Source organism: Nuphar pumila, chromosome 13 (genome assembly GCF_984573655.1).
Source record: "Nuphar pumila chromosome 13, dmNupPumi1.hap1.1, whole genome shotgun sequence".
Classification (NCBI taxonomy): Eukaryota; Viridiplantae; Streptophyta; class Magnoliopsida; order Nymphaeales; family Nymphaeaceae; genus Nuphar; species Nuphar pumila.
Window position 1 is genome coordinate 9,754,678 of NC_143261.1, and position 17,204 is coordinate 9,771,881.

At 36.6% G+C, this 17,204-nt stretch overlaps 1 protein-coding gene across 4 annotated transcripts in view; it reads right to left on the minus strand.

The window, feature by feature from the left end:
• Positions 1-1,811: 1,811 nt before the first annotated feature.
• Positions 1,812-17,204, minus strand: part of LOC149817713 (MADS-box protein SOC1-like) — a 32,600-nt gene continuing 17,207 nt past the window's right edge. Inside the window, exons 2-7 of one of the 4 annotated variants that reach the window (XM_089985105.1) lie at positions 4,932-5,010; positions 3,994-4,052; positions 3,793-3,901; positions 3,650-3,691; positions 2,704-2,745; positions 1,812-2,226 (exon numbers count right to left, since the gene is read on the minus strand). In XM_089985105.1, coding sequence (XP_089841231.1) covers positions 2,092-2,226; positions 2,704-2,745; positions 3,650-3,691; positions 3,793-3,901; positions 3,994-4,052; positions 4,932-5,010 — 466 coding nt within the window. In that variant the 3' untranslated portion in view covers positions 1,812-2,091. Of the gene's footprint in view, positions 2,227-2,703; positions 2,746-3,649; positions 3,692-3,792; positions 3,902-3,993; positions 4,056-4,931; positions 5,011-17,204 lie in introns of all 4 variants that reach the window. The other 3 variants (XM_089985104.1, XM_089985107.1, XM_089985106.1) reach the window with 3 other exon arrangements.

Genomic DNA, 17,204 nt, shown 5'->3' on the forward strand with positions numbered 1-17,204 from the left:
GTTTTTTATATATTTTTTAAAGAAAACAGTCAATTTATTGGCATATAATTAGGATGTAACAAGATATATCTAGGGGACGAGATGTCACTCACATGAAGAGACAACCATTCATCTCTTTAACAAAATTTTTTGAGAGAAGCAAGTTCCCTATTATATTGTACCATTGTTCTTCCATTTTGTTTACGAGGAATTAATGCTACTCATGGGCCAAATGCTAAGGAGGCAGATCCAGGGGGCTAAAGCTGGTTTGGTCTCATATGTAATGTAGCCACAACATGATGAAGGTTTGAACTCGATGCAGATAATCAACTTAAACTATCCTTTGAGATTGCTTAACTACTGGTCATCGGTGTTTTGGCATATCACATGGCCTGTTTTGTACACACACACAGAGATAGAGAGAAAGTTTGTGGTTTATTCATCTATAAAATTGGGTATTTAAATTCAGCTATGACCTTATATTGCCTTTCTTCTAAAAAAATCAGCTATGACCTTGGAACATGTTATCATTTCCTATTAATAATGACTACAGACTATTCATACTCCCTCTTGACCAACTAGTTAGGCTGACACATTTTAGATGTAAACAATGTCGATGAAGAAGGTCTTGTGCCACCATCCAACCCTTCTAAATTGTACAAGCTGCTAACTCTGGCAAATTGCAATGTTCTTTTTGCTTGAGAGAACAAAAAGCTGGTCGTGCTGGTCTTAGCCTGCCGCACTTACTGTCACTTGTCCAGGATTGAACGAAGTGAACAAACAAAATGGAACACAACATTGGTTTTGTTCGTTCTGTTTTTTTTGTTCCAAGTCCAACAAATGTCCGTTGTTTGATGGAGGAAGAATGAAGAATGAAGAAAAAGAACCTAATCAATGGAAAAAACCCTAATCAAGAAGAGAACCCTAAACAATAAAATCAAACAAAAACCTAATCTATGAAAATCAAACAAAAACCCCTAATCTAAGAAAACCCTCACACATGAAAACTTAAAAATGCCTTAAAAAAATTGATTCAAACCGTAATAAAAGAAGAATAAAGAAGAAAGAAGAAAGAAGAAAAGAGGAATCTCACCGCCGACCTCGCACCGCCTCGCCGACCTCGTGTCACCTCGATGGCAGCCTCATCCCCGACGTCGGTGACCCCGGTGCCGGTGACCCCTGGCTGCAAAGGAGAGAGAGACGGGGGACCCCTACCCCATATTTTTTTTTAACATGCGTTCCCCACATCTTGTTCTTTTTGTAACAGGGAGAGGGGCGTTACAAAAATAACACCTTTTTAAGGATGCGGCGGACGCCATTCCAAGGGTTCACCGCATCCAACGTTTGTTGAAATCACCGTCCCTTGGGTTCGTTTCGTCCCATTTCAGGCAGGGGATGGTGATTCAAACATACCCGAGTCTCTTGTTTCGTCTTGCGGAAGGGGGTAACCACATGGGAACTCAAACTGAGGGTAGGATGAGACCTCACCGATGTCCACACATCGAAGATCATGTGGGTAGCCACTTGGGGTCTAGCAACTTGGGATGTTATTAACCAAAAGCAGACACACCAAAATTTTCATGCTTAGACTTGCATCAACTTGTGAAGCCCATTTGAAAATTTCTGCCAGATAAATGCAAGGTTTACAACGGTAGCATACAATATTGGACAAAAGGGAATTGGCAGACACATTATATGGACTACTAGTTTAAAACGGAGCATAACAAAATTTTTCCAAAGAAGAAAAACAATTGCAAAAAAGGAAAAAAAAAAAAGACACCAATATAGATGCTTACATGAAAAGCACAGCAGTTGGACAGAAGCTTGTGCCATTTTTAGAAATCTAACAAGCTTTATTCAGTTTAAACTTAACAGAGAATTGTTCAATGCCATTCAAAATAAAACCAACCAACGTTGGGTAATTTTTGTTTCTACTATTAAAATTTGGTTCTTTCTTCTTAATTGACTAGCTTTCTAGTCCAAACTCTGATACATAAGAAACTTCGATCTCCACTCCAATATATACACTTTGAATGAGTTTCTTTTTGTTTAGTTTTAGAAATTATAGATAATTATTGGCGACGGTCAGGGACCATTAGCATCATTTTAAGCTCACAAGTAGGAACTCCTCCTACCTTCTGGCCTTCCAATATATAATTCGGTCTCTACGTCAGGGTGTTCGTTATCCTCCAAATTGAGTTGGGTTTCTTTTTGGGCAGCTTGGTGAATCTGGTGCTGCATTTCACACTGCATTTTAGACGTATCAATAGATGATGATAATGAGAAACTTTTCAAATCGGTTCCACTCATCCCCTCTGTCATTCCTATCTTCATGCCCCTCCTTGGGATTTCGTTGGTGCAAGTTGTTTTGATCAAATCAGACTCTATACGTGCGATATACATAATTCATTTAGTGAAGATTGACGTTTAAAGTGTGAAAGCCAACTTGTCTGCAGGTTTTTTTGGCGATTAAAAAATCAATGGTTGACAAAACACAAAATTTTGTTACTTAAAAAACATATTTTTCTTTGAAAAAATATCAACCGTGCTGAATATATCTATAAGGAAAGATTTGATTAAAACAACTTGCATCATAAGATTTAAGAGGGGTATGAAAATGGGAGATGACATTGGGGATGAGTGGAACCGAACTTAAACTTTCAGTTCCTTTGATAGAAAGGAAAATTGAGAAGAGAAGGATAAAAGGCACATTATAGAAGTTACCTTCTCACATAGCAATGCATTTTCCTCGGACAAGGCTCTTTGCTGAATAGCAATGCAATACAATGTTAGTATGAAGGATGCATCATATGATGAGAGCTTTTTTTTTGAAATATTTTCATTTTGGTTAACTTCTCAAAGAAAGTGGTCATGAATGAATAAATGACACCCTTATGCTTCCATGAATCTAGGAACTTTTGCATGCATTTTATCATTTGGTTTACGTACTGAAACTCATAATTACGCAAGATTATAAACCAAAAATACTTTTTTTGGCTCTCTTTTCAGCACTAGATTCCACTCGTCCCCTATGTCATCCCTATCTCCATACCCCTCCTTGGGATCTCATTGAAGTAAGTTGTTTTGATCAAATTGCACACCACAGATGTGATCTACATCATTCATTTGGTGAAGATCAACATTTAAATCGCCCAAATCTTGTGTGCAGGAACTCTTGGCAATTAAAAAAATCAACAGTTGACAAAATACAAAATTTGTGATTTAAAAAATCACATTTTTTCATCAAACAATATGATCCAAGAGTCAATTCTTATTAAATCCATCTATAGGGTTAGATTTGATAAAAAACAACTTACATAATAAGATATGACGGGTACGTGGGGATGACAGGGGATGAGTGGAACTGAACTGCTATGTTTTCTATCCCTAGGGGGTATTCCTCCATTAGCAGTGGAGGATAGACCTATATTTCTTGGTTGCAATATGACTCCTTACGAGCAATTTTTTTTTCTATTTACTCTTATCTAAAAATGATCAAGTTATTAATGTCCCGACAAAACAAAAAAAATAACTTGCAGAGAGCCATTTTTTTTTCTTGGGGGATTGGTAAAGGAAGTGCAAAGTTTCTTGTTATGACATTTAGGTACTATCGGTCATTGGTCTGATGCAGGTTAACAATTAATCTCTTGGAAATTTTGATGTAACTTACCTTTTCTTTCAACTTCTCAATCTGATCCACAAACAAATGAATCTGAAAGCATGAATAAAGTTAGTACTTTGGTCAACAATGAACAAATATGGGCGGTTTTGATCTATTCTTTGTAGTTTTTGAACATGGGTTTGATCGTTTACCTTTCGTTCCCTGATGCTATTGAGGCTCACCTCCAATTGAGACTCTATTTCTTGAAGCTCTTCCATGGAACACGATCCCAAGCCTTCACCCATAAGCCTCCTGCACAGACTATTCTGAACATGACTATGTTCTGGATTTTTTTATAATGGAAGATCATATATAAAATCTGAAAGTTATTTTATGTGATGATATGTCAACACCTTTTTGAGATTTCTAGCTGCTCAACCTTCTTGGCCATGTTGGCAGCTTCGTACTTCCACTGCTGCATTGCGAGCATGATTTGGTAAGTGGGGCTGGATCATTGTTAGAGACCACATAGATACTTTTTTTTTTGAAAGGCATCCACATTGATACTTAACAAATGCCCAAAAACATGAAAATCTTATTGAGAAGCCAAGCATGATAATGCCTTGCTTCGGCATATATTGAGATCTGTGGACCTAAATATGATATGGGTATTTCCAGCTAAAACATATCCAATACTCCAGCCTGATATCATGCAGACAGTATTGGCCTAAAGTGGACACTTGAATCTTGTAGTAAGATAAACTTTAAATGATTATCTAAGTTTAAACTGGTTTTATTAACATCAGATGTATTCAACCTAACGAAATAACCAAAACACTCTTAAAAGCAATGACAATTGAAAAAATACAGTTACAAGTGAGTCTTCTTTTATATAGGTGTTTTGCGCATTTCAACCAGTTGAATGTAAAATATATATGTATTTCTTTATTAAAAATATAGTTGCTCATAATGAGAGCTTGGATTATTTGGGTTTTGGGCTTTCTTTGCTGGTTCTTCTCCAATATTAATATAACTGGTTTAAACTAAGATAAATTCATACACGAGTCACCCATTCCATTTAAATGGACACATCTGAGAACGCAAATTTGGTGTATCCTTGACTGCCACATACGAAGAACCACCCAAGACATGTTAGGAACTAAATAAACCTCACGATCACATTTTAGTATTTTAGTTGCAACTGTGATTTCCAGAGTTACTAAACAAATATAAGTCCCTCACAAGAGCATGTGTCATCTTTTTTAATTCCACCTATTTGATGCTCTTCATTTGAAGCTTTACTTATATAAATGGATACTAACAAAACAATTGGAACAACAAAAGGACTTACCTGTACACTTTGCTTGGATGACCTGCTAGTATCAACATCTTTGGAGTGATTATGGTAGCGTTCCAAGGTCTTCTGCATGCTAGTAAATGATAAAAGCGAAGAAAATTTAACAACAATGGCTAGTTAATCCAAGGCTATCTATATAAGCATGCCATAAATGAAACATGAACATCATTAGGTACTGAAGATGAAAGGAAAGGTCAAGCTTATATATGGTGAATTGATTTAGATAGTTAAAAAACCGGGGGGGGGGGACCCTTTTTCAATAAGGGGTACAGGTAAATATGATTTTTTGAGTACCATTTGCTAGCTTTGACCATGGAATCTTTAAAAAAGATCTTAAAAAGGCTGAAGCATATATAATAGTCACCTATATCATCCAACGTAATTTCTCTAAGGGATTTTCAAAAACTAGCTTTTCTTGAGAAAATCTTAGAAATTTAAAAAAAAAATAAAAATATAAAAAATTAAGTAAAAAAACAAATAATAAAAAAATAGAAATTCTCTTCATTCCTTCGCTTTTTGCTTCTTCTTTTTTCTTTCCTTCTTCTTCTTCTTCGTTCTTTCGCTTTTCTTCTATTTCTTTCTTCCTTTCTTTCATTCATTCCTTACCTCCTTCCCTCCTCTTCTTCCTTTTTTTGTCTTCCTTTCCTTTCCTTTCCTTCCTTGTCTCCTCTTCTTTCCTTCCTTTTTTCCCTTCTCTTCCTTCCTTTTCCTTTTATTTGCTTTCTTCCTTTCTTTTCCTCTTTCCATCCTTTCTTCCTTCCTCCTTTCCTTCTCCCCTTATTTCCTATTTGAAAAAAGGCTCCAGATCTCATAAAATCAAACAAATAGGTTTTTGAATCCAATCAAATGAAAATTGGAGGATTAAGTTTTTTTGGGGAAAATTAAGATTTTAATATTTTCAATTTTTGACATTGGATTTTGAATCAAAAGGTTAAAAGACAGGTTGTTTTTGTGCTTATAGATCACAATATTATTGCAATATTTTGAGATATTTGCAGCTCATTTCAAAATGCCGATATTATCATGATATTTTTAAATTATCGGCGATATGGGTGACACTTATATTGATTAGGTTTTTCATGATACCAATAATGTTCAGTTAGAATATTATTTATTTTTGTGTAGTTAGCATACAATGGCACCTTTATGGTAAAATATATAATTGCATAATGATAATTATGCTTTTTATAGATGATAAATAAATACTATCTAGTTGTAAATTTGTTAGAAGTTTCACTGGTTTTCCTCCTGTCAATTTTGGTATAAAAATTTATAGGATGAGTGGATGTAAATCTATGTGAAGAACATCAGTGATATTTTGAATTTATCATGATATGATCACAGTAAATTTTAAAAAAAAAATTGGATCGAATCAAGTTAAAATTATATAAGGAATTCCTAGATAGAATTGAAATTGATGCAATAGATCCAACCTTTGATACCACCTTATGTGATTAATTGAATTGCCAATTTACTTGGTGTAAGCAAAATAACTAATAATTTAACAAAAAGAGGGCCCAGGATCAACTCTCTAATGCATGTAAACCAGATCAACTGTGGTAGGATAAGTTGTCATGCCTCTTGTATCAAAGCTCGAAAAAATGTGCAAAAGCAGAATAAGTGCTTGGTTGTCTCACAATCCACTTCACACATCGCACACCATTAATAATATGCAGACCCCATTTTTGCATATGATCAAACGTGTTAACATGACCGGCCAGAAATGTTCAAGTAAGGAATTGATCTCTAGGAGAGGGTCCAACACCCCAAATGACACCCTTGGGTAGCCAATCCATACCAATGTCTGAGCAAGCTGAGTAGCATGAGGTAACAGAAAATTCACCATTAGGTGAGGTTGACCATATAAAAGAATCATCTGCTTCAGAAGGGGATAGAAAAGAGATAAAAATGTTGAAGGACTTCACTATAGCCTTCCAAGCCGGAGATGCCTTCTTCCAAGAAGGGTATGGTCACCAAAGAGGGGGGGAATCTGACAACCCATATTTGTGCTTCAACCGATGACCATAGATTGCCCCCTGTGATCCCTTTGTGCAGAGGAATGCCTAAGTATTTCATTGGTAGGCATTCTTGCTCACAATTAAATACGTTCTTAGTAAACATGGCAAGGTTGCCACTGCTATCATTAAATAAAATGAAACTACTCTTACTTGTATTTATTTGAAGGATCAATATTTTAAAAAATATTTTTAGGGCGATCCATGGCTCTTTATATTTTCTTTAGAGGCTTCCTAAAAAATCAATACATCATCTGCAAAAAAAATGTGTATAATTTTTTATACCTGAAAATTTCACACCCTTGAAGATGCCCACAAAAACAAAACTTAAAAATGAAGGTTATTGTTCTATGGACAATTAGTGACTTTCCTGCATATGATATGTTATCTGGTTGGAACACACATGGGAGGTTGGCATGTTCGTACTGCATGGAGGATACAAAATCTTTTAGATTGATGTATGGAAGGAAGCCATGTTGGTTTGATTGTCACCGTCGATTTCTACCCAGCGATCATGAGTTCTGACGACAAAGGAATGTGTTTCGAGTAGGCACAATTGAAATAAAAGGTCCACCTGCACGGTTGTCGGGCATAGAGATTTTAAGACGATTGTGATACTTTTCATATGAACTGACAGATGCCCGTAGTGCGAGGCCCTTCCTTGGATTTGGGAAAGATCACAATTGGACAAAGAAATCTATATTTTGAGAACTACCATATTGGCCGACCTTATTGATACGATATAATATAGATGTGATGTATGTGGAGAAAAATGTGTTTGATAATGTGTTCAATACGGTAATGAATGTCAAAGAAAAAATGAAGGATAATTCAAAGACCCATATGAATTTAAAAGTAATATGTAAAAGACCATAATTGAAACTCCAAGAGTAAAGAAGGTATGCCAGTGGTTGAGACAGTTGAGATTTCCAAATGGATATGTCTCTAACATTGCTCGGGCTGTGAAGATAGACGAGGGCCAATTGTATGGGTTGAAGAGTCATGATTGTCATGTTATCATGCAACGGTTGATTATCCTAGCATTTCATGATTTGTTAGACAAACCTATATGGGGGGTATTATCCGAGTTGAGTTAATTTTTTAGAACATTGTGTGCATTGGAAGTTGTAGTAGCTGAGGTAAAGAATCTCGTAGATTCTGTCGTCACTACTATTTGTCAGCTAGAGAAGATATTTTCTTCAGCATTTTTCGACGTTATGGAACATGTGATCATACACTTGTCATATGAACTTAGGGTTGGTGGTCCTGTGCAATATCGGTGGATGTACCCATTTGAAAGGTAAAATTTATTTTATATTTTCTCCCTAATGCTATTGGGAATTTATTATATTACGAGATGCATATTGTTGACAGATGCATGTTTGACCTAAAAAAAAGGTTTAAAATAAAGCAAGAGTAGAGGGTTCAATTTGTGAGGCATACACTTTAGAAGAGATTTCAAATTTCTCATCGATGTACTTTGAGCCTCACATTCCAACATGTTACACTTGCGCACCTCATAATAATGATGGAGAACAAGTTATTGTAACTGACAAACTATCGATATTTAAAACACTTAGGAAGGCCTTTGGCAATTGTCGATCAAGACTCTTGGAAGATCGAGAGCAAGATGCATCACAAATCTATATCCTTTTTAATTGCTCAGAGATCGACCCCTACATCGAGTAAGTATACATAATATGTTACACTTAGTTCTCTACGTACATGTTTTGGAAATATAATTATTTGTTAAATGCAAGTGATTTGATCTGGAGTTGCGAAGAGAACTTTCATATCTAACTGATTCAAAATTACAAAAAGAACGTGAAAATAAGTTTGTGGCATGGATAAAAGAGTTGGTAAAGATGATGACATGCATTCTTTTCTTGTGAACAACAATATGTTGCTTAATTGGTCATGTTTATAGTCATTGTTTATGCTTGTAGGTCTGCCATGGTGGTGTTAATGATCAAAGAATATGTGATTTATAAAATAGTTTGACCAAAGTTGTGTAATGTTACAACGGATACATCGTAAATGGTTATCGATTCTATATAAAAAACTACGGTGCAAACAAGTCAACGATGAATAGTAGCGTGTGTGTCCAGGGTAACAATTACGGTGAAAATGAACTCGACTACTACAGTGTTATAGAATAAATAATGGAGTTCACTTACGCATAAATAACAGGTTAACTTTATTCAAGTGTCATTGATTTGATCCCACAACAACAAGAGTCGACAAAGCCTCAGCCATTGTGAAGGTGAATCATAAATCAATGTTTAAAACATATGAACCATTCATATTAACATCGAAAGCTCAACAAGTTTACTATACTTCATATCCGAATACAAGGAAGTCAGATAGAAATGAATGATGAGCGGTTTGCAAAGTGCAGTCAAAACTATACCCCGAGTATGATCAGTTACAAGAAGACAAGATTGTTGAATAGGTTGAATACTATCAATCAAATGATATGTATGACTTCTCTTATGGTCATGATATCATACATGGTCTGCATGTCATATCTCCATTGTTTGATGGCACACATATGAAAGAATGTGATCCAAATAATATACCAAGTGGATGGGTGCCCAATGTAGAAGAAGACGAGGATGAGAAGGAAGAAGAAGAATATGAAAGTGAAACACGTGATGATGAAACATACTCAATCTAGTGAAATACATGTTTGAGTGCTATGAATGATTTGAATGTGTTTCCATGTTTGATAAGGTAATAGTTAGCAGGATATTGGAGTGTGTTTGTTGCAAGTACATATTTGACATTCACATGCTATGAATGATTTGAATGTATTGTCATGTTTGATGTGACTGTATTCATGCTTGCATGAAGTTATTTTCGATTTGAATATGTATCCATGAAATTTCATATCATGTAACTAATCCAAATAACATTTTTATTTGTTAGAATATGGTTCGTGGAGGTCATAGTGGTCGAGGACCAAGTGGAGGTTGTGGGACATCATTAGGTAAATGTCTTTGTGTTATATTTAAATATAGGCATTCGTCATGTTTTTGTTTATATGTTGATATAAACATTGTTACTTGTTAATCATCTTTATAGAATCCCGGCTCAGTGATAGGCAGTCTCAACCTTCGTCTTCACGCAATGCTTCGATAGGTATATCATTTAAATAATTGTATACTTGATTAGTTTAAATGTGCATTGTGTGAATTTTAAACTCATTGTTCTATAGGTGATGTTTCACCTACACATGACCCACCTACACCAGCTACTCATACACATCACAAGACAACACCGGATGCAGGGTCTTCTCAGTGTGACATACGATGACTCATTCAAATAGTGTATATTGATAGTCGACCGTAGGTATTTCATTGTTACTTGTTCAATACTTATCTTATAAATAGTGTATATCGACAGTCGATTGTTAATGTGTATCAATTCATGTGCAGTGCGAGGTTCGAGCAGCAAGAAGTAATATAGGAAATTAAGAAGTCACTACTGCAGCATCTTCCAGGACCAGTCGCGTAATGGAAAGAGTATCTAACAGAGGTGTTGGACAGATTAATGTCTTCATTCATGGTATGCAATCGTTTATCATAACTAATGTGTTTCATACTTAATTTTTTGTTATACTCATGTGTGCTAACTTTCTGAAAGTATTTGTAGGCTTCCCATCGCTTTGCGACTGCGAACGAGGAGAAAGACGCGAGGGTAGTGTGGCAGAAGGTGGTTGTCAATCGATTTGCTGACATGCTGCACAATATGAAAACTGCAGCAAAAAAAGCAGTTGGTGGGATAGATGATCAACTGCAGTGGAAGGGGCATGAGCCTTCTACTATCAGAAGAGATTATTAGAAGGGCATGTGTGATAAGTGGGCGAGCAATGAATTTTGAAACCGCTAAGCAAAGGTTGCTTGTAGCATTTGGTGAGGTCTTTCCTCTCCTTGTTTTTCTCTACACATGTGTGTGTTTGTAAGACTTATGCCTCTTGTGGCCACTTTGTAAACTCTGTTTGAAGATAGTGGAAGGTGTTGACCTATCGGTCGTCGTGGACGTACCTCAGTTTGAGGGAATCACGTAAATCTTGCATATTTCTTTTATTTTTGTTGTTATATTTATATTGCTTCTATTGATTTACACTTGGGAGAAAACGCCTGTTTTTCCCAATAGAAACTCCCCCCCCCCCCCCCCCCCCCTCCGGCATGTTGGCCATGCAGCTTTGGAAAACTCAATGAGGAACCCATCAATGCTAACACTTTGTTATTAGGAAGTTCTCAAATTGCTTCTTTTATTTCATACACCATAAACGACCCATTCAAAGATTCTCTTGCTCTCTCATCGAAATATCACATGCATGTCTCTTGCAAGTCAAATGAATCATGGGCCAATATAAATGAAACTTTTTCTTTAAAGTACCTTGTGGCCTTTTAGATGATCTCCTCCCCTTCATTGATGTGTCCCCCTATAGACATGGATGGGTGAAATTTTTTCTCCCTTCTAGAGGATGCAAATAAATAAAAAAAATTGTCTTCTTATCCCTGTGTTTTATCCAATGAACCTTGGATCTTTGCTTTCATCTTATTTCTTGCCTTCACTCCGAAATGTTATCAAACAAGAAGTTTTGCTGATTTTGACTTTCTTCTACCTCTTGTGGTCCATCTGTCCTGGTTTTCATGTCCATTTGCAATATTAGTTCTTCTTCCCATACTACTACTTGCTGAAAACGTAATGCCCCTTCACTTTTTGACAATTCAACTAGCTGACTTTGTACAAAATCCATTATTTTGACCAATTTAAGGGCTACCCAAGGAGATTCTTGCGGCTCCACCCACCATACTTTAATGCTCTTGATATTTAATGCTCTTGATAAGTTTCTAATCCCTCAGCCACCATAACTCCAATCTGAATGATTTTAGATGATTTGACCATTGAACACACGATTCCAAGATGATGGTGCATGATCCGATATAGAGATGGAGCTCATCGTTGCTCTGCCATCATGTAACCCTTCTCACCAATCCCTTCCTACAATAAATCTGTCAAACTGTTTTCTTCTGTTTGACCAAACGAATGGTCAATAAAATTCACAAAATGCCTCATATTTCTAGTATATATTTGATCCATGTTCAATTCAAATGTATGGAAGAGACAATTGAAATCTCCAGTGATGCACCAATTCACCAAGTTTCTTTGTCCCAGACCTTCAAGCTCATCCTAGAAACTCTTCTTTAAGACTGAAGTGTTGGGGCCATACACTGAAGTTAGGGCGAAAAAAGTTTGAAAGTTTAGTTTTCGAAGGTAATTGAAATGGAGAACTTCCCTTTATCAACAATTTTTACCATTATACCCCCCTTTTAGGCCACAAGAACCAATCCCCCCCCCCCCCCCCCCCCCCCCACACACACACACACACACACACACACATCGTCTATTTGAGGGAATAATATCATATGAACAGCCCCGCCAAATCTGATTCAGAACTCCCCTATCAAAACCCTCCATTTTTTGTTACTGATATGCTAACACTGTCAATTTTCAGTTGCTTCCTAGCCCCCTAATATTTCATGTTATGATTTTCATTTAAGAAATCCATTTGAGGTACTAACCTTTCAAACTGGCTTATGGCTATCACTTTGGGCCCGGCTCACTATCCTTCCCTTGATTCATGGATCCCTCCAGGGACTGTATCTATCTCTGTAACTCGCATCTGGGGGCACTCCACAAATTTTTTTTTTAGCTTGGAGAGAACCTCTGCTAACATCATGTCATCCTCAAAAGGTGAATTGTTTTGCTATTTCGGTTTTCTTTGTGATAAATGGATCTCATGAGTGTTTGTTTCTTGGACTTGCTCTAAGTCGATCCAAAAGTCTGATATGGCTTAGTCTTTCTATTGCATGTCCCGGAGCAGGTCTTTATAGATGGATCCAGTTGCTGTTCGTCCAATATCTCCATGGCCTCCTTGTTCTGAAACTGCACTGTTAGCAATCCCCTCTTACCATTTTCACTTCTCGTTGCATGGATCACTTCTTTAATACTTATCCCTCCCTTGAATGTCGGTGCCAATAGATGAGACAAAGATTGTGATAGCCATTTAAAATCGCTAAATTCAAATGGCTTAGGTAGTAATGAATAAAGGATTGTTACTGTGTATATTGGTCTGCGGGCCACTTCCTCTCTTGCCCAGACGAATTTGACTTGTATTGTATTAAAAGCCTTCTTAAAAACAACGAGCCCCTCCTCAGGCACCACACTTTCCATGATATTCCAGCACGTTCTTTCCCCTTGCACTAACGGTATGTACCTGGGTTTGTAACGTACCAATATCATCATGATGGTGCTTCCCTCGAGCTACGTAGTCTTTTCCCAACAGCAAATCTTCTTCCCCCGCATGACTCTACTACATGGGCGACGACTTACGAGATACTTCGCGCCCCACTATCTACCAGAAAACTTTCCGTTCACCAGCCTTTTGGACTTTTTGGCCGTTTCCAAGATCCCTAAAACTTCCCTTACAGAACTGTTTCTTCTCCAACCACACCCTTTCTTTTCACGATCTTGCATATGCTCGTTTATGGGCCATCCACCTTGCTTTTTCTTATCGCTGCCTGATCTTCTGAGCTGTGTTCCTTCATGGAAAATTTCCGTTCGGTACTCCCATTCCTTAACGATATGCTTTTTTGTTGTTCCTATTATTGTGTTTGATAACAGAGACTGCTTGAAAGTTTTCTAGCCACCACTGTTTGTATTTACCCTCTTAGCCACAATCTCGGGTTCATCGAGGATGTGAACATTGTGCTCGCTAAGGGTCCCATGATAGTTACCCTCTGATCTACAAAAAAATGAGGTTGGGATTGTTTCTCTTCCAAGGTTGAGCACACTTACCGCAGTACAATCTTCTTCTGTAGTTTAGGTACCTGCACCTTTTGCATACCTAGTCCCCATTTCGCAACTTCAAACTCTCAAGTTTCAGCAATGTGTTGTATGACCTGAGGAAACTATGGGTTCGTATCACCTTCCACTCTGGTCCCTGATCTGGCGTGGCCGACCCCATTCTTGGACCTCACTTTCCTTGAAAAATGGAGGACAAAAACTAATTTCAATGCCATGCTCCCTAAGCATCAGGGTACTTAGTGATTTTATATTTCCCAGAAGTCAAGCGATCCACTATCCAAACACTTCGATAACCTAGTAGATAGATCGCGGAAGAAGCTTTCCGGCAGCAGTAGACCCTTGTCATTTGTGAAATGCATACCCCTCCTCACCAGGAACTTCTTTAAGCAATCCACAGTCCAAACACTTCGATAACCTGGTAGATAGATTGCAGAAGAAGCTTTCCGGAAGCAGTAGACCCTTGCCATCTGTGAAATGACTACCTCTCCTTACCAGGAACTTCTTTAATTGCTTAAGGCAGGTCAGGTTCCTTTTTTCTCGTATTCCCTTCGTTGAGCCCCCCCCCCCCCCAAAAAAAAAAAAAAAAAAATCCCTTCATCTTTCCATACCCCTCCTCCTTGCTATGGTGCCGACATTAACCCCCCGTATTTCCTCTTGCGGTTGTTCTATGAAGAAGAAGGGAAAAGCCATAGAGCTTCCCACCCTGCAGTCGTTAAGAACCTTAGGCGGTAAAGTTCAGAGGAAGCCATTTACCTCCTTTGGTTCCAGGGAGCCCATGTCTAAGCAGTCCTTCGGAGCTCTTAATAGTGCCAGGAAAAACTCCTGCTCGATTTTTTGGCAGCTCTTGTCCCTTGCTCGAGCATCCCACTCCTTTAACATGTAGCTTAAAACTTGCAAAAAGTTGTTGTTTACCTTTCTCTCCTACCGCCATTGGATCCCCCACACACTCTCTCTACTAATGGAAGCCAACACCTGATTCTCGGTCGATTTCCTTCATTCCGCATTTGTGTCTCATCCCTTCTAACTGAAACTTTCATCATCGCCGGTCTCAACAATGCGGAACTCCAATTTGCCTCATCACACCAAGGCTGGCCGTGACGTCTCCTTTACTTGATCCTTCACTTGACACGATAAAAAACCTATCTTCAGAACTTTAGAAACACTTCCTTTAATATCTCATAAATCAAGTTAGTGGTATAAGCCTGAGTGAACTAGGGTAATGTAGTATATCTTATTCGGTTTTTGCAATAGGGTCTTGTGAAGAAGAGGCCTTCAAGAGATAAACTTACTCACAATGTTAGTAGGGGAAAATCACTCAAGGATCCGACGCATATTGTAGAGCATGCGACATACATGCTTGCAATAGACTCGACGTTGTATAGAGTCAGTTTGGCAATTTGATATGTGCGGGAGCAAGCAACCTTATTGAGATGCAATGATTGATAACTATACTTGTTAGTAGCCTTCGAGATAGGATTGACTATGCAAACTTTGGTCTTAGACAAATCAACGTATCCTATATTGGTACTGTATGTCTATGTACAAGGTGAACAAAACCTTTTTTTATGCTCGTAATGGTATCTAGTGTAAGTGCATTATATTAAGGTCGGACCTCTAGTACATCTTTCAATATGATTTTAGTTAGTATACTAGTAAATATGCATATATTGAGTGAAAGTCATGATTTGACAAACAAGTTTTTTTTAATCTTATTTTTTAGATATATTTATAATTATTGTATTTATTAAATTTATTAAGTTTTGTTTTTGGTATCTCTAAAATCTTTATAACTTTGAAAGTCGTATTGTAATTGAAAATATTACCTAGTAAGGGATGGCCTTGTTAATTAAGAAAATGTAGTTGGAGGTTGGCATCAATTGATATTCTTTTTCTTAATGGGAGATCGGAGTCTCCTACTCTATAATAAAGAGTCGTGCCCTAGGGAGGAGTGATATAGAAATCCTACTAGATACTCTTGTGCCATATAGCCAAGAGGCAAGCTCATGTATACATCATTCGTTGTGCTCCTAAACATAGGTGGACACAAAAGCCTCAGTTTGAGTTTTATTTATGGTGGTTTAAGTTAAAGTAAGTTGATTTAGCCTTGTATCTTATTTTCCTTTTTTTTTAATAAACATGGATTTGGGAGCTTTGACTAGTGAGAGGTATACTTTCTCTTTCTCTCTTTCTTAATGTTATAATTAATATATATATATATATATATATATATATATATATATATATATATATATATTATTTAGTTAAATTCATGCTTCAATCCTATACACATATTTGGGTGGATCGTAATTGAAAATCGAATAGCACCTCATATAGTCATCTTGTGGAAGCCATAACTTTGCAACTGTATATCATAATTCAGTGATTTTGATGTGTTGAAAAGCTTATTCAATTATCTAAATTTTATTTTTTTAAATCTAAAAGCAAATCCCTCCTCTTTAATGTATGAAATTTCATAACAATCAAACAATTTTTGTTTTGGCATATTTGGTTACATATTTAAATAAGTTTGATCATATTTATGATCTTTACTAAAATCATGTCGATGATTGTTAATTATAATTACATGTTTGTTTCTAATTGCAAGTATAGATTAATTATAATTTGATTAATCTAGATATGCTTAGATATGACAATTAATTATTTATGATCTTATATACTAATTTAGAATATTAATTGAAATTGACATGTCACATAAATCATGTATAAAAGTGTATAGCTTCTCTCGTTACTATAATTATTTGATGTGATTATTTTTCATAAAATTAAGTAATGAAATTCTATGCCTAATTGCAATCAATTGATAATATTTCTTATAGTATTTGAATTTTATAAAGTTTATAGATTGTTTTTAGTATCCTGAACTACCACATTTTCAACAAAAAAAATTATTAATCCAAAGAGCAGGAAGAATTAAAATTATACAATGTTGATGATGAGGTATCACCAACCTCAAAGAGGAACCCCACCATTAAGCAACAACCAGATTTAGTGATGTCAACACCCAATCCTACAAGGCCCGATCCACTCAAAATTGTTAGGCCATTTTAACCAGATTTTGCTCCTCAATTCTTCTTTGACGTGCATTAACATGACATCAATATTGATGATCCTGATCTGAAGATCATTTTGCTCCTCTCTAGACTAGTGACATTTAATTACCATTTTTTGGTGCATTAACCTATTTGAACGAGATATTAGTTTTTGTTTTGGACACAAAACTGAGTACATACACATCATACCATCATTTCCTACTAGATCTAATTGTCAATATGAACTCACCCCATAAGAGACTTGCCTACCTTACTAAATCTCTAAATTCATCGTAACAACTAGATGGGATGGTAAGCATTTA